The 22827-nt window shown below is 47.7% G+C and overlaps 1 protein-coding gene across 2 annotated transcripts in view; it reads right to left on the reverse strand.

Annotated features, from left to right (window-relative positions):
- LMX1A (LIM homeobox transcription factor 1 alpha) overlaps positions 1-22235 on the reverse strand; it is a 76178-nt gene extending 53943 nt beyond the window's left edge. The window contains exons 1-3 of one of the 2 annotated variants that reach the window (XM_079981635.1): positions 22019-22235; positions 21617-21745; positions 19089-19278 (exon numbers count right to left, since the gene is read on the reverse strand). In XM_079981635.1, coding sequence (XP_079837761.1) covers positions 19089-19278; positions 21617-21704 — 278 coding nt within the window. In that variant the 5' untranslated portion in view covers positions 21705-21745; positions 22019-22235. Of the gene's footprint in view, positions 1-19088; positions 19279-20812; positions 21020-21616; positions 21746-22018 lie in introns of those variants that run through there. The other variant, XM_079981636.1, reaches the window with a different exon arrangement.
- Positions 22236-22827: the final 592 nt, after the last annotated feature.

A 22827-nucleotide genomic window follows, 5' to 3' on the forward strand; every position in this document is an offset into this window, starting at 1 on the left:
CTTGCCAATCGCAAGGTCAGCAGTTCGAATCCCTGCAACGGAGTGAGCTTCCTTTGCTCCGTCCCAGCTCCTGCCAATCTAACAGTTTGAAAGCATGCCAGTGCAAGTAGATAAATAGGTACCGCTGCAGTGGGAATGTAAATGGTGTTTCTGTGCGCTCTGGTTTCCATCATAGTGTTCCGTTGTACCAGAAGCGGTTTAGTCCTGCTGGCCACATGACCCGGAAAGCTGTCTGTGGACAAACGCCGGCTCCCTCAGCCTGAAAGCAAGATGAGTGCCCTAATCCCTTAGTTGCCTTTGACTGGACTTAACCGTTCAGGGGTCCTTTACCTCTTTACCTTCATCAGGCAACAGTGGCTGGTTTTGATCAGAGGGGTCTGGCTGCTTTTGGAGACAAGTATTGCTCAGCTGGGGGACGCGGGTGGCGGTGTGGTCTAAACCACAGAGCCTAGGGCTTGCTGATCGGAAGGTTAGCAGTTCAAATCCCCATGACGGGGTGAGCTCCCATTGCTTGGTCCCAGCTCCTGCCCACCTAGCAGTTTGAAAGCACATCAAAGTGCAAGTAGATAAATAGAAAACGCTCCGGCAGGAAGGTAAACGGCATTTCTGTGTGCGGCTCTGGTCCGCCAGAAGTGGTTTAGTCATGCTGGCCACATGACCCGGAAGCTGTCTGCGGACATACGCTGGCTCCCTCGGCCTATAGAGATGAGTGCTCAACCCCAGAGTCGTCCACGACTGGACCTAATGGTCAGGGGTACCTTTACCTTTACCTATTGCTCAGCTGAGAGGATTTGTGGTCGTGCTTCTTCAGTAAATGTGGATGTAGCACTCTGGAGCGAGCTTCTCCCATGGGAGGAAACAGACAGACAGGCTTGATTTTCATGGCTATCACTGAGGGTGAGGGAGAAGGGTTAGGGACAGTGGGAAGAGGAATGATGGCTCTGTTCAAAGTGATTTGTTCCGCTGTCAACAAGAGAAAGCTCTCCCTAAGAGTAGCATTAGGAGACAGAGCCCACAGGGGGAAGACTGGGACAGACAGTGTATAGTCAACCATGACAGGTCAGCAGCTGGGCAGAATCAATACAGGGCCCTGAAGGACTGCAAGAGTACAATTAGTGTCTTGGGGACAGTCAGCAAACACGATAAGCTCATCTAGGAATTTGTGCCTTAAAAGTTGCACAGTGACAACCGACAGAGGAACCCAGCAAACCCTTCTCAGAAGAGCACGAAGGAGGATCGATTAGCATACTGAACAGTTCAAGCAAACGCTGTTCTTTCCCCATCAAACTAGTAGCAATCTGCTTTTTCAACTCCAGTAACAAAAGAGAAGAAACGGAGAGAGTGGGAGAAGGAACCGTGGCATATATTCAAAACATCAACTGGCTGTAGAATGATTTTGTAATGCTACCCATATGATATGACTTAATATCACCATATAATATTATAATAGAAGTTTTCCTGAGCAACTAAAATTCACAAAGTGGTGAGTAAGCTCTCAGTTCACCACATCCCTTCTTCAGGGAGGAGGTTAAACAAACCAAAGAGCAAAAAGGAAGGGAGGAGAGAAAAAAGAAACTCTTTCTTGGCGTGATGAAAACCTTCGTTTTCAGTCTATATCAATCTTAAAATGGGAGGAGGGTTTTTGCTGAATTCCTAAAACTGGATCATCTGTGTCTGGCGCAAAAAGATCTCAAGAGTCACCTAGAAACGCATGAGGAATTTGGTCAGTTCGTATTCAGGTATGAATTCACCTGATCTGCCTCTCCTGGAATATCATGTACATCAGAACATCCTTGTCCCTCAGTTCCACACACTGGCAGGTGGGTGGTAGGTCTCTTCCATGGACTGCCTTTTAAAAATTATTTCCCTTCTTGTTTTATAAGTAAGTCATGTTGGCCACATGACCCGGAAAAACTTTCTGCAGACAAACATCGGCTCCCTCGGCCAGTAAAGTGAGATGAGTGCCGCAACCCCAGAGTCATTCGTGGCTGGACTTAACTATCAGGGGTTCTTTACCTTTAATGAACAGTTATTGTGGTATGAACTTGCACTAGCAATTGTGACAGCAGGCAGTCCTGAACCAAGGCAAGACACGGTTGAATGTTTTATTAACATTTTATTAATGGCAGTGTTTAAGGACCTGCAGCTTCTTTGCAAAGGAGGAGTGAAGGCAAAGAACCCCAACAGGCGGGGGCGGGGGCAGCCACACAACATTTCTCCCAGCAAAGAAGCAAGGGACCACTTCTGAAACAAAGAACTAAACTTTCAGTTTAGTTAAGTGCTATATATGCGATATCAACTAGGCAGTTGCTAACTCCAATACTTAGGTGCCCACCGTATATTTGCAAAGGAGGAGGATGGGGAGATGATCAGAACCTGGTGTTGCCACCATAACCTCCTAGCAGTCCTGTTGCTGGTCCAGCCGCCACCAGATGCCACTGGACTTTTCCGTAGAACTCAGCAATACTTGAAGCAATAAAATGACTCTAGGTAGCAACAGACAATTATCCTTCAGAGAGCTGTAGATGGTATGATTGAGTCATCATCGCCTGTGGTGCATAAACTCCTTCCTTTTGTCTCTGGTTAAACAAAAGCTGTTTGACCTGAGGTGATACAGTGGTACCTCTAGATACAAACAGGATCCGTTCCAGAGCCCCGTTCGCATCCTGAAGTAAACGTAAGACGCGACTGTGCCTCTGCGTGTGCGCGGGTCGAGTTTCACCACTTCTGCAAATGCGCGTGACATCATTTTGAGCATCTGCAGTGCATCTACAGTGGAACCTCGGTTTTTGAACGTCTCAGAAATCGAAAGTTTTGGCTTTCGAACGCAGAAAACCCGGAAGTAATTGCTTCGGTTTTCAAACACTTTTCAGAAGCCGAATGTGCCACGCGACTTCCGTATTGAGTTTTCTGGACGTAAATGTTTCCGAACGTTTTGGAAGTCGAATGGTCTTCCGGAACAGATTATGTTTGAAAACCGAGGTTCTAATGTACTGGGATAAATAGGCAGCTTGTTGTAACTTCTTCAACACTCTTCAAAAGAAAAAAGGGAGAGAAAGAACCTATTGATTCCCCCCCCCCCCCACAACCTAGCTGTAGTTTAGTACGTCAAAACTATACCATCCAAAACCACTCTCAGCTTAAGTCCTAGCTGAGTCCTATGCCTGTCAACATGGGACACAGCTGAGGTGTTTGCCTGGCCTGTCTGCCTCATCCATGGGAGTAAGCCAAACACTGAGGCTGCCAAATATCCATCATCTCTGCTCCTTCCTATACAATGATAATTGCTAGACACAAATCTAATCAGGGATGAACTGAATGGCGGGAATCCAGGTCTATTCTTTGCTCTTTCTAAAATAGAATTCTTCAACTGGGTGAGAGCAGCTCGCATTCCGTATGCCCTTCAACCAAATGATTTAGAAGCCTGTAACTCCATCCAGAAGTGACGCGGGTTGCGCTGTGAGTTAAACCACAGAGCCTTGGGCTTGCCGATCAGAAGGTCGGTGGTTCGAATCCCCGTGACGAGGTGAGCTCCCGTTGCTCGGTCCCTGCTCCTGCCAACCTAGCAGTTTGAAAGCAAAAGTGCAAGTAGATAAATAGGTAACGCTCCAGCGGGAAGGTAAACGGCGTTTCCATGCGCTGCTGTGGTTCGCCAGAAGCAGCTTAGTCATGCTTAGTCATGCTGGTCACATGACCTGGAAGCTGTATGCCGGCTCCCTCGGTGAGATGAGCGCCAGAACCTCAGAGTCGGCCATGACTGGACCTAATGGTCAGGGGTCCCTTTACCTTTACCTTTAACTCCATCCAGATTTTTGGACGGCCTTGAGGGACAGAACTTCACTGAGCCTCTTAAGGCAGTGCCCCTTTTTCTGCTGACTAAGCTCTTTCCCTACTTGACGCCTCCCACTTCTTTCTAACCCCGCCTCTTCTCTCTTTAGCCCCTCCCCTTCTCCTCTATAGCCACCAAATCTTTCCCACCTTGAATTATACACAAGTCTTGCCCAGCACAACTGCTCCTTATTGCCAAATAAAAACAATATGAGCATTTAGACTTTGCTGGCTGCTCTTTGCAATGTTTTGTAAAAAGATATTAAGTGGGAAATGCACAAATCAACCGCAGGCATTCAGGATAACTGACAACTGGCAAAAATGGAAGTTTGGTGTGTTTTTTCTAGAATAAGAAAAGAACTAAAAGTGGCTAGGAAAGTACAGTGGTGCCCCGCAAGACAAATGCCTCGCAAGACGAAAAACCCACTAGACAAAAGGGTTTTCCGTTTTTCGAGGCGCTTTGCAAGACGAATTTCCCTATGGGCTTGCTTCGCAAGACGAAAACGTCTTGCGAGTCTTGCGAGTCTTTTCCCTTTCCCCCCCTTTTTCTAAGCTGCTAAGCCGCTAATAGCCGCGTAGCCGCTAAGCCGCTAATAGCCGCTAAGCCGCTAATAGCGCTAATCCGCTAATCCGCTAATAGGGATGCTTCGCAAGACGAAAAAACCGCTAGACGAAGAGACTCGCGGAACGGATTATTTTTGTCTTGCGAGGCACCACTGTATTATCCAGTACAATTGAGGATTGTGGACTGGCCTTCCCATGTATAAATGTGAATGATCAGGCTGCCATGTTGATGATTTTGAAAAACTGATTCCAGACAGACAGATCCTCAGCACTGGCATTGAACACAATCAGACAAAGAAATAATTAAATCTAATCCCTGCACTGAAACATTGTTCAGTATTTGGAATGAAATTAAAAAGAATCTAACTGTTAAAAAAAAAATAAGGAAATGGAACAAGGAAATTTAATGGGTAATCTTTAACTTCTCTCTAATCATGGACTAATGGGACTAAGAAAGCTGTTCAGAGACGGCATCTCTAAAACATTTCATTTAACAATGAAACGCAACAGGCTTTCCCACAACTTTCAGTGTTAAAGATGAAGAACATAGCCCATACTCTGATCACAAAACACACCCCTCTTTGGGGAACAGCAGAATTTGAAAATTTGACGTTAAAAGATAATTTGCGCACACACACAAAAGTAAAATATACAAAATTGCTACAAATATCAGGTTACATACCTAAGATCCTGAGATCAAGAAGTAATGGATGCTCTGACATATTAAAGTCTGGTTGGTAACCTATATCTATTCCAAGCCTTAAACATGTACCGTATTTTTTGCTCTATATGACACACTTTTTCCCTCCTAAAAAGTAAGGGGAAATGTGTGTGCGTCTTATGGAGCGAATGCAGGCTGCGCAGCTATCACAGAAGCCAGAACAGCAAGAGGGATTGCTGCTTTCACTGTGCAGCGATCCCTCTTGCTGTTCTGGCTTCTGAGATTCAGAATATTTTTTTTCTTGTTTTCCTCCTCCAAAAACTAGGTGCGTCTTGTGGTCTGGTGCATCTTGTAGAGTGAAAAATACGGTAGGTTCCTAGGAAAGGCAAAGAGCGGAAATACCGTATTTTTCTTTTTTAATAATCTTTATTGGTTTAAAATACAGACATAAAATATCATTTACAGCAGAAACAAAGAAGAAAAAGGAAAGAAAAAAAGAGTCAAGATAAAGACAGAAAAGAAAAAACTATATACAAAAAGAAACTGCAACTTCTCAAATAACAATCAAATAAAAAAATTGGATATAAAACTTCCAGTTGTTCTCATTATACTGTTTATACTGTCATTGTTTTCTCGCACAGCTTTACTTTATATCATATTTTTTTTCATATAATCCAACAAAATATTTATTACTTTTTTTACTTACAGGTATCATTCAAGTTCTGCTAGTATGGTATTATTTGTACAGTATAGTCTTAAATATTTCTTAAATATTCTCCATTCTCCATATACTTTCTGATTTAAAGCTCCTCTAACTCTTCCCATCAGTTTTGCTAGTTGCAAATACTCTATTGTAAGTGTCTGCCACTCTGTTATTGTTGGTGTTGTTTCACTTTTCCAGTTTCTCGCCATGAGTATTCTAGCTGCCGTAATTGCATACATGAAATACCGTATTTTTCCATTTATAAGACTAGGTTTTCCCCCCTAAAAAATAAGGTCAAAAATCAGGGGGCATCTTATACACAGATACTGCCGAGGGTGGACTGGTGATTGGTTGTTGCCGCGAGCAAGGGGTGCATCTTATACATGGGGGCATCTTGCAGACAGAAAAATACGGTATATTTCATTTATTTCTCAACAAATCTTGATATAGATAGGAATGATTGAATGAAAGGTTGGGAAAAGGTCCTGGATGTATGAATCTGTGAGGGCTTGTGCATTTCTATGAGTATGAGGTGCAGGGCTTTTTTTCGGCTAGAACTCTCGAGAACTCAGTTCCGGCACCACTCAAGTGGGCGCCATTGCCACTCTACGAGAACGAGGGAGGCGTTCATGGTGAGTTCCAGTACCTCTTTTCCTAGAAAAATAGCCCTGATTATGAGTTCTTGTTTACTTGTGAATCCCTTGGGTGTGTGCTTTTGTATTCGTGAGCTTGTGCGAAGTGTTCCCATGTGTTGGCGTGAAGTTTATGGGTGGGTGGGTGTTTGTATGAAGTCCTTGCAGTTTTGTAAAGTGCTTTTCCATATGGGTTTGTGATGAACTGCTCACATCCTTGGTTTATTAGATTAAAGCCAGAAAGAAGATGCAGTGTCCTTCAGTGAAAGAATGGTGTTGGGACATGGATGCCTTCAATCTTCTGGTTTACTTGTTCTGTTTTAATTCATTGTATTCTGTGCAGGCACTGAGTTAAAAAAAAAAACTTGGTCAATCATTCATCCAAAGCAAGCTGTCAACCGTCCCTTATTTGGCGGGACAGTCCCTTATCCCAGCGCTGTGTCCCGCTGCTGTCCCTTATTAATGATGTCCCTTAAATTTCCCGAGTTTCAAAGGAAGCAGCTCCTCTCCCTCCCTCCCTGCCGGCCAGGGAGGAGGCAGGCTCCAACCGTGTTCCCTAGCTGCGTTGCTCACACAATAAGGAGTCTAAGAACGACTGGGGTGTGGAGCTTGCATGCCTTGTGCCGATCAAATCGGCCATGTTGCCTGGGGACTCGTCTTTGCTCAGCGCTTCCCAGCGGAGAGGTGACGGTGGTTTTCCTTGCTGCATCCCCTTTGCCGGGTTGCTGCGCTGTGGGAACCACCGCTTGAGGCTTCATTTGGCTGCTGGTTGACTAAAATCCCTTATTTTGGCTGCTGATCCCTTATTTTCAAGGCTGCTGGTCCCTTATTTTCAAATCTGTAAGTTGACAGCTATGATCCAAAGAGCATTCAGAACTGAACCAACAATTGACTAAACCGGAACTCAGATCCTGCTCTCTACCGTCACAAGGGCTCTGGGACAGCATGCTTCATATCATCTGGAACCTTAGCTACAAGTGACTAAAACTTACAAATGTGGTTTTTATTTTATCCCCCCCCCACCCCAGTAAAATGGAAGCCTGAGTAAATGATTGTGATTGCGGTTTTGTAAAAGCAGTTCTCGGAAAAGCAGTCACAGCTGTCATTTTTGATCTCCAAGTTGGTACCCAAACTTCATTCCCGCTCACACAAAAACCGACCGCGATGAAACACAGCCCTGTTCCATCTTCGTTTCTTCTGCTGCAAAACGTAAGCGTTGCCAGTGGAGGGTTTGATCGAACAATGTTGGCAAAGTCACACTGCACTGCAATGGAATCATTCGTTTATCATGAAACAACATATTACATTTCCCAAACCACTTCTTTGGCAGTCAGCCAGCTGAATTCAACAATAGAGCAGCTCCCAAGTATTTGGTGCAAGAACTGCAGACAGTGCCAGTCCAACGACAGGCGAAGAGGCAGCTGTTTCAAGTGCTCAATGTTGGCCACCATTAACAAAGTGGCAGCTCCCCACCAAAGCTGATGACCCAAAGGGTTCATAGCAGTCTATATATATATATATATATATATATATATATATATATATACACACACACACAGTGGTACCTTGGTTCTAGGCGATGCAGGTGGCGCTGTGAGTTAAACCACAGAGCCTAGGACTTGCCGATCAGAAGGTTGGCAGTTCGAATCCCCGCAACGGGGTGAGCTCCTGTTGCTCAGTCCCTGCTCCTGCCAATCTAGCAGTTTGAAAGCACGTCAAAGTGCAAGTAGATAAATAGGTACTGCTCCGGCGGGAAGGTAAACGGCATTTCCGTGTGCTGCTGTGGTTCGCCAGAAGCGGCTTAGTTATGCTGGCCACATGACCCGGAAGCTGTACACCGGCTCCCTTGGCCAATAAAGCGAGATGAGCACCGCAACCCCAGAGTCGGCCACGACTGGACCTAATGGTCAGGGGTCCCTTTGCCTTTACCTTTTTACCTTGGTTCTCAAACTTTATCCATTCTGGAAGTCCATTCCAAAACCAAAGCATTCCAAAACCAAGGCGCATTTTCCCATAGAAAGTAATGCAAAACAGATTTATCCTTTAAGACTTTTAAAAACAACGCCTAAAACAGCAATTTAACATGAATTTTACTATCTAACGAGACCACTGATCCATAAAATGAAAGCAATAATCAATGTACTGTACTATGAAACATGATCCAGCCAAAGCTGAGGACTTTCAAATAACATTGATTTCAATGGGCATGCCAAACATGCCTTTTAATATGCTGCATTTAAATTGGTGGGACTTTTTTTTTAAAAAAAAAAAAAAGCTTAACTTCAGGAGAATTTGTATTTTTTTATTAGTTAATGCTTAGCGTTGTTTATTTCTGGTCTGTGCTATTCTTGTGTGTGTTCATGGCTAAGCCCGTTTCATTCTCTTTTTGCATTAATCTGCAAGGTTTTCTGTTTGTTTGTTTTTAAAAAAGAGATCAGTTTAAATGCCATTCAACTTATATTGCCCTAAATTTGCCATGTAATTTCTCTCTGTCTGCATTTTTAAAGGCACTTTATCCTAAAATATACATTTTTAAAAGCAGCTTTTTAAAAAGTTAACATTTTATTGATTTGTTAGCAAAAAAAATGTACAAACATAACAAAAAGAAAGTAACCAAAAAAAAAGCTGAAATTCAGACCATGAAGTGACACTGCTTGGAAGGACAAAAATACAAAGATACAGCACAGTTCCAAAGGGATAATAGCAAATATTCCCTTTACAAATGATACAGATATATAAAAATAAATGTACGCCCTGCCTTTATTGAGAATAAAGGTTCTATATAGTCTTAAATAAGCCAGCCATTTGCATATACCGGTGTGACCATGTGCCTCGATATATGAGAAATAAAATCATGCAGTATAGGTCATTTGAGCTCTGCCCTTTAGATACTTTTAGTATATGAGGTGTTTTTTCAAGGAGGGCAGTAAACCAAACCCTGTTATGCCCGCAATCCAAGCTGCTTTCTGAGTGAAGAACTGCATTGCACAATATGGAGAAGTTTGAAATCTGAAGGATACCTATGTTTCCAACCAGGAGGCCAGCTCAAAGTGGAATTTGGCAAGAACCAATATTTTGAGCATCCCTACAATAGTTGCTTTAATATTTCATTCTGTGGCCTGTGTAATTAATTTCAGCTCAACTGCTTCGTTCAATCTGGCATGTAGCCTTTATCTAACTCTTGAGCAAATGAATATGCTGTCTTCTATTACCTTTGCACTGTTTATGTCCCATATCGTCTAAACCATTGTAACCAAATCTGTCTCGTGGAAGGAACCAAAACTAAAATCTGAAAGTTGCTATGAACTAGTTATCGAAACTATACACCTGAGTCATTAGCAAAGAAACCAAAGGTGACAGAAATCAAAGTCCCTTGGGCGGCCTCTGCGACTCAAACGACACGCAATCTTAATCCCCACCAACAGAACTTAATTTTCATTTTTCCTATCTTAAGAAGACACGAAGGCTGCATCCTCCAGCCCCTTAGCCAGCCTTTGCTGTTTCAACCATGACCATGTAAAATAACACAGTAATTACAACAAACAGGATATTCACAACAGCAGTTAAATCTAATCTGTTTGCAATACTGCTGGGAAGGCAGAAAAGTGGTTCAAACTTTAGAAGACGCCAAGTCGAATCTTGCCACTGTTAAGAGAGCCAAGAAGCCAGCAGAATATCAACATGGTTTCACCCTGAATAAACTTCATTCATCAGATTATTGCTTGCGTTTTTGTGAAGTAGTTCCCATTCTTATCACATCCCACACACCCCTTTGCTTAATGGGTGGTAAATGGGCACATTAGTAGTAGTAGTAGTAGTAGTAGTATTTATTATTTGTACCCCGCCCAACTGGCTGGGTCTCCCCAGCTACTCTGGGCGGCTTCCAACAAAGATTAAAAATACATTAAAATGTCACACATTAAAAACTTCCCTGAACAAGGCTGCCTTGAAAGAAAAATCCGAGAAGAGGGGTCCCAAAACAGCTTCACGGTCACAATCGTCAACCTGTTTAATTCTCACGTCCCGCTGAACGCGTAGGAACAGAACGTTTTTCCAATTGCTTGAGGGCTAGGTTGTATCTTACTGTAAATATATATATATATGAGTAAAAGAAGACATAAAGAAAGAAAAGAGGAATACTCTTTCCTTCACTCTAATAACCAATAGCATATAATTAACAACATATCATGGGGCAGTGTGGGTATAGGGAGCACAGCATAAACCCTGCAACTGGAAAACTATAAGGTTTTGGGAATCAGAGGCAGTTCTACCAGACAATAAGATTATCTGAGGCACAGAGGCGTAGGAAGGTCAGGTGGTACCCAGTGTGCGAAATTTCTTGTCACCCCCCCCCCATTGATTTTTTATTTTTATTTTTTGCCTGCAAAAATGGTTTTACATTATTTCATATTTTCTTACAAAGGAATGTGGATTCTGAGCCTCTGATAACAAGAGTAGGCAACTATGAACAGATACTTAAATCTACAGGATGGATTGTGTTTTGGCTTGTGTTATTTTATTTATATTTATCGTTTATTTATTTAACAAAATTTATTTTTAAAAACCTGCAAAGCGGTTTACCAAAACAAAACAAAAAATACCACAGCAGTAAAATCAAGAAAAATGAACAATCCTACTTTAAAACATACAAAAGCTAAAATGTTAAGATTAAAATTACTTCAACTTCCTAAGCATCTAGGTATGCTTGCCTTAAAAAGGATGCTTTTAGCAGGTGTCCGAAAAGAGTCTAGCAAAGGCACGTGCTTTGTTGAAATTTCAGCCTTCATGACATAGGAAAACGGCCAAGTAAACAGCTATTTTCGTGGAGGAAGGTCAAGATATTAACTGATATGCATGAAATTTCACATGTAGCTATATAATCTCTAGTGTAGTAAGACACCTTTGGAGCAGACATTTTTTTTTAAAAAAAAAAGTTTTTAATGTAATTTTTTAGTTTTTTAGTAATTGTTCCTTGATAATTTGTCACCCCCCTCCATGATGGCACTTGGGGCAGCCCGCCCCCCCCACACACCCCCTTTCCTACACCCCTGCTGAGGCAGACACCTCAGCTAGCAGATTTGGGGCACCTTTGAGGGTGGCAGAATGGAAGAGGCAGATCTGACACCACTAGGAAGCTGTAATTTGTTTGTTTGGTTGGTTTTTTTTGCACAAGCCCTGTAGACATGGCAGCGCTTTCGCAGAGCAGTTGCTCATTTCAATGAAGTTTCCACAGGAAAACTTTCTGTTTGTAGATCGTTCCCCAGCATGCCAGTTAGTGGAAGCAAAAGTGCCATCTAGATTTTCTGTATCAGATACCAAAATGTCCCAGGCCAGTCGATGGAAGTAATCATAGTGGTATAATTACAGATATGAGATAGGTTAGGGGTTTTTTAATTTATTTTTTTATTCTGGAAGCCACCCAGAGTGGCCGGGACAACCCAGTCAGATAGGTGGGGTGCAAATAATAAAATTATTATTTATTATTATGATAGGTTTGTTCTGCAGCTAGTCACCATAAATCAAAATAAATAAATAGTGAGAGTTTAGCCAGAAGCAGGAGAAGAGAAAATTATTCTGTTTTATCATACAGCACAGAAAGTTGATCCTGCAATCAAAGTGAACTTTTCAGACCATGGGAAACAGGCCAAAAGTGCAATAGTACATCTTAACAACATTACCCTTTTGTCTAATTATTTGGTTATTTGGTTCATACAGAAGGCACGCTGCCTCTCTTTTCCTCACAAGCATTATGCTTTAATTATCACTTGCAAACATATATACCTGCCATGTGACATTTGAAGGCAATGCCTCATGGGCAGAGAATGTCCTTGAGCAACAACTGTCTGTTGCAGTGGCCCTTCAAATGAGTGAACTTTCCCTGCACTCTCAATTCACTGTCTACATTTCCCAGCACCTGCTCAAGGTCTCTTTGCAATCTGGCCCTGCAAAGAAACTCAGGTCGAGAGAGAACAGAGCGAGTAACAGTATAACTCTGACCCAAGAACATGCCAATTTCCCAGCTACGCGGAGCTCATTCGCAAGCCAAACGGAACTAAATCTCCTGCTGCACACACAGCAAAGATATTGACAAATGCTATTTTGAACAACAACAACGACCAGGTATTCATGAAACGTTCATCCATTCTAATACTTCCAAAGGAGTAGTCATGTTACACCATTGCAGCAAACACAACATAAGAGTATTGTAGGCACCAAGCTTTCCTATGCGAAATAGCAATGGACATAAACTCACACAGAACAGCAGGCCTTTAATGGAGGCAAGCACCCACAAATTATGAGTGATAGGTTCTCCCTCTGCCATGCCCACTGCAAATCCAGCCCTTAATCTAACCAGAGGAACTGCCATTTGGATAAGTCTACAAAAAAAAAGAAGGGGACGACAGAGGACGAGATGGTTGAACAGTGTTCTCAAAGCTACCAGCATGAGTCTGACCAAACTGCGGGAGGCAGTGGAAGACAGGAGTGACTGGCGTGCTCTGGTCCATGGGTTCACGAAGAGTCAGACACGACTAAATGACTAAACAACAACAACAACAAAAAGGTATAGGCTGGGTTGCGCTATGTCAGGAGAGGGGAAGAAACCCAAAGCAGGAACAAAATATTTACTTTAAAAAAACCACAACATTCATGTTGACAAAGATGTTATTAATAGCTGTAATTCCATTACAATTAAACGCAAATCGACATTACATATTTATATCAGTTTTATGTCACTTTAATGGTAGTGACCTCCTGCAAAGAATGCTGAGGGTTGTAGTTTGGCAAGGTGCTGAACATTTTCTGTTAGCAATCCCTACATTTCCCTCAGATTCTTTTGGGAGACTATACCAGGGTTAAATTCAGTGTATGGCGCAGAGCTTAATGACAAGCCCTCTGGCTAAGATTTAGAGGCCTTCCCAGGCATTACTTTCTCTCTGTAAAGAAAGTATTCTGCCACAAAAGTGTCTTCTGGGTTAAAATGGGTTGTTACTCCTTTAAAAAAACAACAACTATCATTTTCTTAGTATGGAAACACAAAGGATTACTGGTGCTACCCCCTCCTTCTTATCCAGCTGCCTGCAATTGCATCTGCTCAGCACCACCACAACCGCCACAGTGTCCTCAGTCTAAACCACTGAGCCTCTTGGATTGCTGATCAGAAGGTCAGCGGTTCAAATCCCCGTGACGGAGTGAGCTGCCATTGCTCAGTCCCAGCTCTTGCCAATCTAGCAATTCAAAAGCACGTCAAAGTAAATAGTAGATAAAAACGGTGTTTCCATGCACTCCACTGATTTTGCCAGAAGTGGCTTAGTCATGCTGGCCCTGCTCCTTCTTGCCACTCACCATCTGGCCTGGGGCGGGGCCTGAAGCCTCACAGGGACTGCTGCGCTCTGCTGCCCAGGAGGACTCTCCTGTATGTGAGTGTCTGAGGGCCCTGCTCCTTCCTGCCACTCACCATCTGGCCTGGGGCGGGGCCTGACGGGCCTCACTAGGACACTTGCTGTTACTGCTGGAGGGGTGCAGAGTGCTTTTAAAATGTTTTTAAAAAATTTATTTTGAATTTTTTGTATGTGGGGTGGGGTGGGGTGGGGTGGATGTTTATTGGGCCTGGGAATTTGTTTGATTTTATGTTTTTGTAATTTTTATAATTTTTATTGTTTTTTGTTTGTATTGTTTTATTTGTGTTGTTGCTTTTTTGTTGTTGTTTTTTAAAGGGGTTATTTTGTTCTTAAGGGGAGGGGTCAGGGCTGCCGGGGAGTGGGCCCCAGCCCACAAAATGGCTGGGGCATGTTCCACAGGGGGGGATGCACTGGGACAACCGATCTCAGTGATCACGGGTAGGAGGAGGAGTTACGCTAAGACCAGACCATGTCATTACAGAGGAGCCAGGTTTAGTCGTTGTCTGAGGACTATCCCTGCCTCCGGGTCTGGTCCTGACCGGATGAATACTAGAATCAGCAAGGGATACCCACATGACCTGAAAGTGTTGCTGTGCAATGCCAGGTCAATGATTCATAAGACCACTGCCATCCATGACTTGATCATGGATGGAGGACTTGACCTGGCATGTGTAACAGAGACTTGGTTGGATGAAGCAGATGGGCCTGTCCTTGCCGCTGCTTGTCCACCAGGTTTCTCTTACGCACAGCAACCCAGGTCATGTGGGCGGGGAGGGGGGGTTGCAGTGATTTTTAGGAAGTCATTAGTTTGCACCAGGCGTCCTATTGGGAAGACCCAGTTTTCTGAGTGCATGTTCTGGAAGTTGGGCAATAGGGGCAGTACAGGATTCCTTTTGGTGTACCGACCTCCCCGCTGCACCAAGGATTCCCTGCCCGAGCTGCTTCAGGTCGTGGCGGATGTTCTCCTGGAGACACCTAGCTTGGTCGTCCTAGGGGATTTTAACATCCATGCCGACACGACCTTACAAGGGGCCGCTCGGGACTTCGTGGAAAGCATGGCCTCCATGGGGCTGTCCCTGAATAAGTCTGGCCCAACCCATAGCCGCGGACATGCCTTGGACCTGGTGTTTACCTCTACGGATGTTAGTGATCTGACACTAAGTAAAAGTGAAACGAAAGAAGTGCCATGGTCAGATCACTTCCTGGTGCAACTGGACTTCTCTGCGACCCATCCCCTCTGCAGGGAGGTGGGACCGATTCGGATGGTCCGCCCCCGCCACTTAATGGATCCAAATGGTTTCCAGAGAGTGGTAGGGGATGCTTTATCCCATGTTGATGGCCTTTCAGCCGATTCCCTGGTGGCCCGCTGGAATGCGGAATTAACCAGGGCTATTGACTGTTTGGCTCCGAAGCGCCCTCTCCGATTGCATGGAGCCCGGAGAGCCCCGTGGTTTTCCACGGATCTGAGGGCAATGAAACAATCGTTGAGACGGCTAGAGCGCCGGTGGCGGATAACCCATTCTGAATCTGACCGGACACAGGTTAGAGCTCAACGTCGAGCCTACCAAGTGGCGATAGCGACGGCGAAGAAGACTTTCTTCACCGCCTCTATTGCATCTGCAGAAAACAGCAGCAGGAGACTCTTTCAGGTGGTTCACAATTTAGCGGAACCACCTGTAACATCGGGGCCCAGTACGGGCCACATGTTCTCCTGCAATGATTTTGCAAAGTTTTTTGCAGATAAAATCGCTCAGATTCGGGAAGAAGTAGACTCCACCGTGGGAGCAGGGCCGGGGCGGGAGAGTGCTAGAGTCCTGTCTGGTCAAGTTGTGTGGGATCAATTCCAAGCTGTTACCTCCGAGGATGTGGACAGGCTGCTCGGACGAGTGAAGTCAACCACCTGTCTCCTGGATCCTTGCCCATCCTGGCTTATAAAAGCTAGCCGGGAAGGACTGGGCGATGGGCTTCGTGGGGTGGTGAATGCTTCCCTCCGTGAGGGAGCCTTCCCAGACCCGCTGAAAGAGGCGGTTATTAAACCGCTTCTTAAAAAACCATCTCTAGATGCGGCCACGATGGCCAATTATCGCCCAGTCTCAAACCTTCCATTCTTGGGCAAGGTGATTGAGCGAGTGGTTGCTGAACAACTCCAGGCACGCCTGGAAGAAGCGGACCATTTGGATCCCTTCCAGTCGGGATTCAGGCCTCATCATGGGACTGAAACTGCCTTGGTCGCACTGGTTGATGACCTCCGGCGGGCTAGGGACAAAGGTGAGAGCTGTTTCCTAGTTCTGCTGGATCTCTCAGCGGCGTTTGATACCATCGACCATGACATCCTTCTGGACCGTCTTGAGGGACTGGGAGCTGGGGGCACTGTCATACAGTGGTTCCGCTCCTTCCTCCTGGGCCGTGTTCAGAAAGTGGTGGTGGGGGATGAGTGTTCAGACCCCTGGGCTCTCACTTGTGGGGTGCCTCAGGGTTCTGTCCTCTCCCCCATGCTTTTCAACATCTACATGCAGCCGCTGGGAGGGATCATCAGGAGGTTTGGGCTGGGTGTTCATCAGTATGCAGATGATACCCAGCTCTACCTCTCTTTTAAATCAGAACCAGTGAAGGCGGTGAAGGTCCTGTGTGAGTGCCTGGAGGCGGTTGGAGGATGGATGGCGGCTAACAGATTGAGGTTGAATCCTGACAAGACAGAAGTACTGTTTTTGGGGGACAGGAGGCGGGCAGGTGTGGAGGATTCCCTGGTCCTGAATGGGGTAACTGTGCCCCTGAAGGACCAGGTGCGCAGCCTGGGAGTCATTTTGGACTCACAGCTGTCCATGGAGGCACAGGTCAAATCTGTATCCAGGGCAGCTGTTTACCAGCTCCATCTGGTACGTAGGCTGAGACCCTATCTGCCTGCAGACTGTCTCGCCAGAGTGGTACATGCTCTGGTTATCTCCCGCTTGGACTACTGCAATGCGCTCTACGTGGGGCTACCTTTGAAGGTGACCCGGAAACTACAACTAATCCAGAATGCGGCAGCTAGACTGGTGACTGGGAGCAGCCGCCGAGACCATATAACACCGGTCTTGAAAGACCTACATTGGCTCCCAGTACGTTTCCGAGCACAATTCAAAGTGTTGGTGCTGACCTTTAAAGCCCTAAATGGCCTCGGTCCAGTATATCTGAAGGAGCGTCTCCTCCCCCATCGGTCTGCCCGGACACTGAGGTCCAGCTCCGAGGGCCTTCTGGCGGTTCCCTCCCTGCGAGAAGCAAAGCTACAGGGAACCAGGCAGAGGGCCTTCTCGGTGGTGGCGCCCGCCCTGTGGAATGCCCTCCCATCGGATGTCAAGGCGATGGACAACTACCTGACATTCAGAAAACATCTGAAGGCAGCCCTGTTCAGGGAAGTTTTTAATATGTGATATTTTAGTGTATTTTTCATCTCTGTTGGAAGCCGCCCAGAGTGGCTGGGGAAACCCAGCCAGATGGGCGGGGTACAAATAATAAATTATTATTATTATTATTATTATTATGACCCAGAAGCTGTCTGCGGACAAACACCGGCTCCCTCGGCCAGTAAAGCAAGATGAACGCCGAAACCCCAGAGTCATTCACAACTGGACTTAACTGTCAGGTGTCCTTTACCTTTACCTTTAAGTGCTTTAAAAGGACAATTTCAGGTTGCCTCTAGGCTGTCAATGTTTTGCAGGAGCGATTCAATTGCATACCAGAAAATTTAGGTTGCGCAATTAAAGTGGATTCAAGTGCTCTGGCAGAACACGTCCACTTTTTTTAGAAAGTGCATTTTGTGATTAAGAAAGTAGCAAGGGAGTGCATTAAAAAGTGTGGGGTAGCAGCAATTTGATGGAAATGCATATTCCTCCCCCCCCCAAAAAAAAATCAGGATGAATACTCACTGTCATATAACCTCCCCGCAAACAAATAAGAATGTATGCTCAGTAAATAGCAGACATCATATAACCTCAGTGTAAGCTTTGTGCAAGTAAATCAGGATGAATACCCAGCAAACTGGTAATCTGGAGAAGTCCTAAATCTCTTATTATTACAACCGTTGTGCACGTGGTTTTAGTCAGAGTAGACCCATTGAAATAAGTTCACCCAGGCAAGTAAAACTTAGTTGAATACTACCCATTCTTGCCAATCCACATTAACTCTGTAAAGCCATGGGAGAAAACCCAGGATTCTTGTAGGTGTGTCTGGGCATTCAGTACCACCAGATGTCTCAACACTATGATATGAGCAAAACACTTCCACAAATCACTGAATGAAACCAGTTAAGGAAATTCTAACATAAACGCTTTCCAATTCAGGACTACAGAATATGGTACCAGTTTTGACACAAGCACCACTGTTCTTAAATCCGTCCTAGAACCATGGGCCTTGGGAGGACAACAGTCAGCCTTGGCATAGTTTGAAACTGGGTGCCTCCATTATCCCACCCTGTAAAACTCCACTAATGGATGGGTGGATAGGGGCTTTCCATTTAAAGCACTTAGCTAAGGTGTAAGGTAATTCGACAGATTAATAGAGAACTGCTATAGAAATAAGTCACTATAGGTAACCGGAACATCCATTTTGGAGGCAGTTCTGGGGGAGGGGGGAATGTGTGAGGATGGTTGCCCCCATCCTCTGCTTGTGGGTTTCCTGGAGGCCTTTGGATGTAGCAGGATGCTGGACCCACATGACCCAACAGGGCTCTATTATGGGTTGCAATGAGAGTCAGTTCAACACTGAAGTGAGGGCCATCTGCCCAGTAGCACTTTGAAGGAAACAGGAAAGAATGCCGCAATATATATATGCAGCAAGTTCACATGTCTGCAGTGTGAAGCCATGAGCCAAATTGTGACTCCTGTTTATTCTCAAATTGCCCTTAATATGAAAGGGCAGCATTCATTCACCAGCCGCTCACTCAAACCGTGGGGTTTGCAACTGGTCTTGCAACTGGCAGACCAAGCTGTGCCCCAAGTCTAAAACTGCAATCCCGTGTCTCCTGGCTGCCCTAACCTATTCATATCCAAGTCCTCCCGCTGCTTTGGCTCGCCAAGTCTCCTAGGACTGCAGCATGGAGAGGAAACGCGAGCGCTCCGGGCGCACAGGTCCCGTCGGGTCTGGGCGCCTGGACCCCACTGGCCGCCCGGGTTTCCTCGACTGCAGCCCCGCGCCTTCTCTGCGCTTTGCTCGTGGGAACAGGCTCCGAGGCGCCTTCTGGCTCCGACGCGCCTTCCGCTGGCGGGTCTTGGGTTAAGGTGAGCGCGGGGCCCCGCTGCCCGCCCCGCCGGCGCGCCACTTACTTCTCGTAGTCGAGGCGGCAGTAGAGCTTCTGGTTGCGGAAGAAGCAGGTGCCTCGCAGGGGATCCTGGCAGGCAGCGCAGCGCACGCAGCGCTCGTGCCACAGGCGCTCGTTGAGGCGCAGCAGGAACCTCTCCGCGATGATGCCGCCGCAGCCCTCGCACACGGAGCGCGCCCGCGCCGGGGCTCCCCCTGCAACGAACAGGAGGGCCGTGAGGAGCCATCCCGGGAACTCCCCATCCCCTCAGCCTCGCCATCTAAGGCGCAACTCAGCCCGACGGCCAAGAAGGCCCCCTGCTCCCGCTGCCGTCCCCATCCCCTCGCGGCAAGCACCATTTGCTTGCCCCCGGCGCAAGGGAGCTGAAAAGTGGCGCCCGCCCCTCTGCTGCCCGCTTTCCCTGCGCGCTGCGGACTGGAGAACAAGGCGCGCGGCGCTCTCTCGGCGCGGGGCGGCCGCGGAGGGCCGCTTCGACAGGCTCCGCGAGAACGAACTACTCCAGCCTGCGGAAGGGCCAGCCCTTGGCAGCCGCCATTCGGAGGCTCAAACCCGTTTTCTCCGACGGGGCGGAGGCGCTTCTGGTTGCTTGGACGCGCCTCCTCCCCACCTCCCGTGCGCCCCGGCCTTAGTTCCATGCAGTGGCGTAGCGTGGGTTGTCAGCACCCGGGGCAAGGCAAGTAATTTGCGCCCCCTAACCCATGGATTTGCGCCCCCTAACCCGTGGATTTGTGCCCCCTAACCCTAACCCCCAGATGTTGCGCCCGGTGCGGCCGACCCCCCCTGCACCCCCCACGCTATGCCACTGGTTCCATGGAGCCGGACGGGACTCCCGGCTAGGAACGTGCGTTAGAATCGGGCTGTGGCTCGGAAGTAAACACCGGCCTGAGGCCAGTCGGAGAAAACAAGGCTATGACTTTGAGGTGGGAATCTGCGCAGCCCCAAATGGACTTGCGATGGGGCGCCTTCGCACCCGGATCCCTCTCAGTCCACAAACTTTATCTCCTTTCCCTACATCTCCCAAACTAATCGCGTGCCTTGCAAACCCCGACGGGGATTTCTCTCTCCCTAAAGATGTCTGTTTTCAGTAAGGAGCGAGCTGATCTTTAATGTCCTTTCAAAACGAAGGCGCGGGATCCTGAGCCGCTGTCGAAACGCTCTTTGGTTTAGATGCAAAGCATCCCGCCCGCCATCGTGGCGTTAAGAAAAGAAAGCTTATTTTTTTTTAAAAAAAATGCAGTTGGATTTTAGACAACAAAAACGGGGCTCTGTGGTTTTCTTTTTTGTTCGTTTGATTTTCTTTTTTCTAAGGCTGTGACTAATAAAATCCTATTACACTTGAAGAAAGGAGGCAAGATTCAGGCTGAGCGAATGTTTGCTGCCCCTGGCCCAAGGGGAAGCGAAAACGAAAAAGGCCTCGAATTCTAAACGAAAAATTCTTTTAAAATAAGGTGTCTTATTCATATCTGCTTCTCTTTCGAAATATAATGTGAAATATACTTCTGAGACTCGGTCATTTGGTGACTTGAACAAACGATTCAAAGGCGCGCTGCTCCCCGAAGTCCCCTTCCGCCCCTTCCAGGCTGGAAAATATTGGGCACTAGGGGATGGGCAAAGACAGAACCAAGATTTTGCTCCCTGGAAGGGGCGAAATATTTCAAAATTTATCCATGTTTTCTTAGATACAGAATCGATCTTTCCTGCCTAGAATTTGCGGTCCTGTTATATTACCATTTAGAGATGATTCGTCGAGACAAAAGTTGCTTTTTGTCCTCGGGTGGGACAACCGCATCCCGCGCCACCTGTGGTCGCGATGTTCTCCATCTGCCCACTGCGCGACCCTCGAAACTTGAAACGCGCAACGTCCAGGACAAAGAGGCTTTCATTGCACGGCGCTGCTGAGTGAGCCGACGGAGAAGATGCGCCGACAACGACGGCAGAGGAACAACTGCCGTGCAGGGTGCGGGCACACAGAAGCGGAGGAAAGAGGTTCTCCGCTATTCCTTTCCAAGAAACGTTATTAGCCCTGGCGCGATGATTATCCGCTCCAGCTCCATGCAGCGTGTACAGAACAAGATTTCTGTACTAGTTATTACCCTCATAGATCTCTCTATGTTTGTGGGCTTGGGTAAGTAAACTAATAAAGACATAGATATTGCTATTTGGGCAGGTTCTTTCTTAAATTCTGTGGGTGATGGTGAAGATTGCAAGGGATCCCTTCTCTCTCTCCTTCCTTGCGAAGGCACTTGGGACGCTTATTTTCTTCCCACTACGGAGAAAACCGCTCCCCCCGCCCTCTTTTCCTCCTAAGACGCACCCTAGAGCTGGTCGTTTGAACCCCGCCGGGCTGGCGAGACTGCAGGCGCCGCCTGTCCTCCGTTTCTTCCTTCGGGATCGGGATCAAATGGGCAGCTCCCGCGGGACAGAAAGGCAGGCGGAGCAACTCCGGCACCCGAAGGGATCCGGCACGGAAGCAAGGCTCGCTTTGGGAAGGGGCTGCCTCGGCGGCGGCGCGCGGGGAACTTTGGCACTCACCCAGCACCGAAGAGAGGGAGGTCGGCTGCGGCGGAGGCGGCTCAAGCGCGTCGTGCAGAGTCTGCTCCATTTTCAGGCCGTCCAACATGGCCCACAGAGGCAGGGTGGGCAGGTGCGCCCGCGACTCCGCTTTAAAAAGGGCCGGAGGGGGGAAAGTCAGGGCCAGGGCGCTTGGCATCTCCCCCTCCACGCCTCCCGGCAAGCTGGGCCTGCAGCTCCCTCCCGCCGCGCGCAGCTTTTCCCCTCTAGCGGTTGCTGGACGCCCCGAAGGCGCCTGCGGCAACTCGCGGACCCCGCAACCCGGCAAGCCGCGGAGAGGGGCCGGGTTCCGGGTGCCTCCTGGCTTGGCGTGCCTCCCGCCTTCTCCGTGCGCGCGGGGCGCACGCGGCAGAAAGCGCTTACCTGGCTGCTGCAGCGGGCCGAGGCTGCCGTCGGAGCCCGGGCTGGGAAGCCCCCTGCGCCCAGCCTTCACAAGGGCGCCACGTCCTTCGCTGCGCTCCGAGGCGGGAGGTGGGCGCCGCCAGCAAGGGGCGGCGGGCCGCCCCCAGCGGCCCTAAGCTCGGCCCGAGGTAGCCGCGGTGCCATCCCCGGCTTGCGGAAGCCGGGCCAGGCGCGCGGGTCTCCTGCAGGTGGGCTCGGCTCGGCTCGGACTGGGCTCTGCCCCCTCCCCGCTGGGCGAGCCCCGCAATCGGAGGACGGAGGTTTCCTCCCCCCGGTGCGAGGCTCATCCCTGCCCCCCACCTCACCTCAAGCCGGCAAACCCGGCGCTGGAGCAGGACAGGAGCCCGTGCCGCTTGGAGGAGACGCGTTCACACGTCAGGGCGGGGAGGGGTTGTCCTTAGCCGGCCAAAAAGATCGACAGAGGCCCCCAAGTTGAGATGAGGGAGTGACGGAGGGAGGCGGGCAAGGGCGATCTGTAACTTGCAGAAGCCGAAGTATTTCTGAGACCGACGTCGCAAGACGACGTATTGTTTAGAAAAACGCACACTTTGGCTCAACAGGGTTAGCGCTATATTTGCTTTGTTGTTACTGCTGTTGCTGCCGCTCCTGGGACGATTCTCATCCGTTCTTCCCACTAGATCCAGAGACGCGACCGGGTGGGGCGGCGCTGAGCCGCCGGGAAAGGCAAGAGTTCTTCGCTGTGCGAAGTCTTTACGCCCGAGGCACTTTTACTCAGGAGTAAATGCCGCTGATTTCAGGATGCATCGAAT

The sequence above is a fragment of the Podarcis cretensis genome (assembly GCF_951804945.1).
Source record: "Podarcis cretensis genome assembly, chromosome: 6".
In the NCBI taxonomy this organism is placed as follows: Eukaryota; Metazoa; Chordata; class Lepidosauria; order Squamata; family Lacertidae; genus Podarcis; species Podarcis cretensis.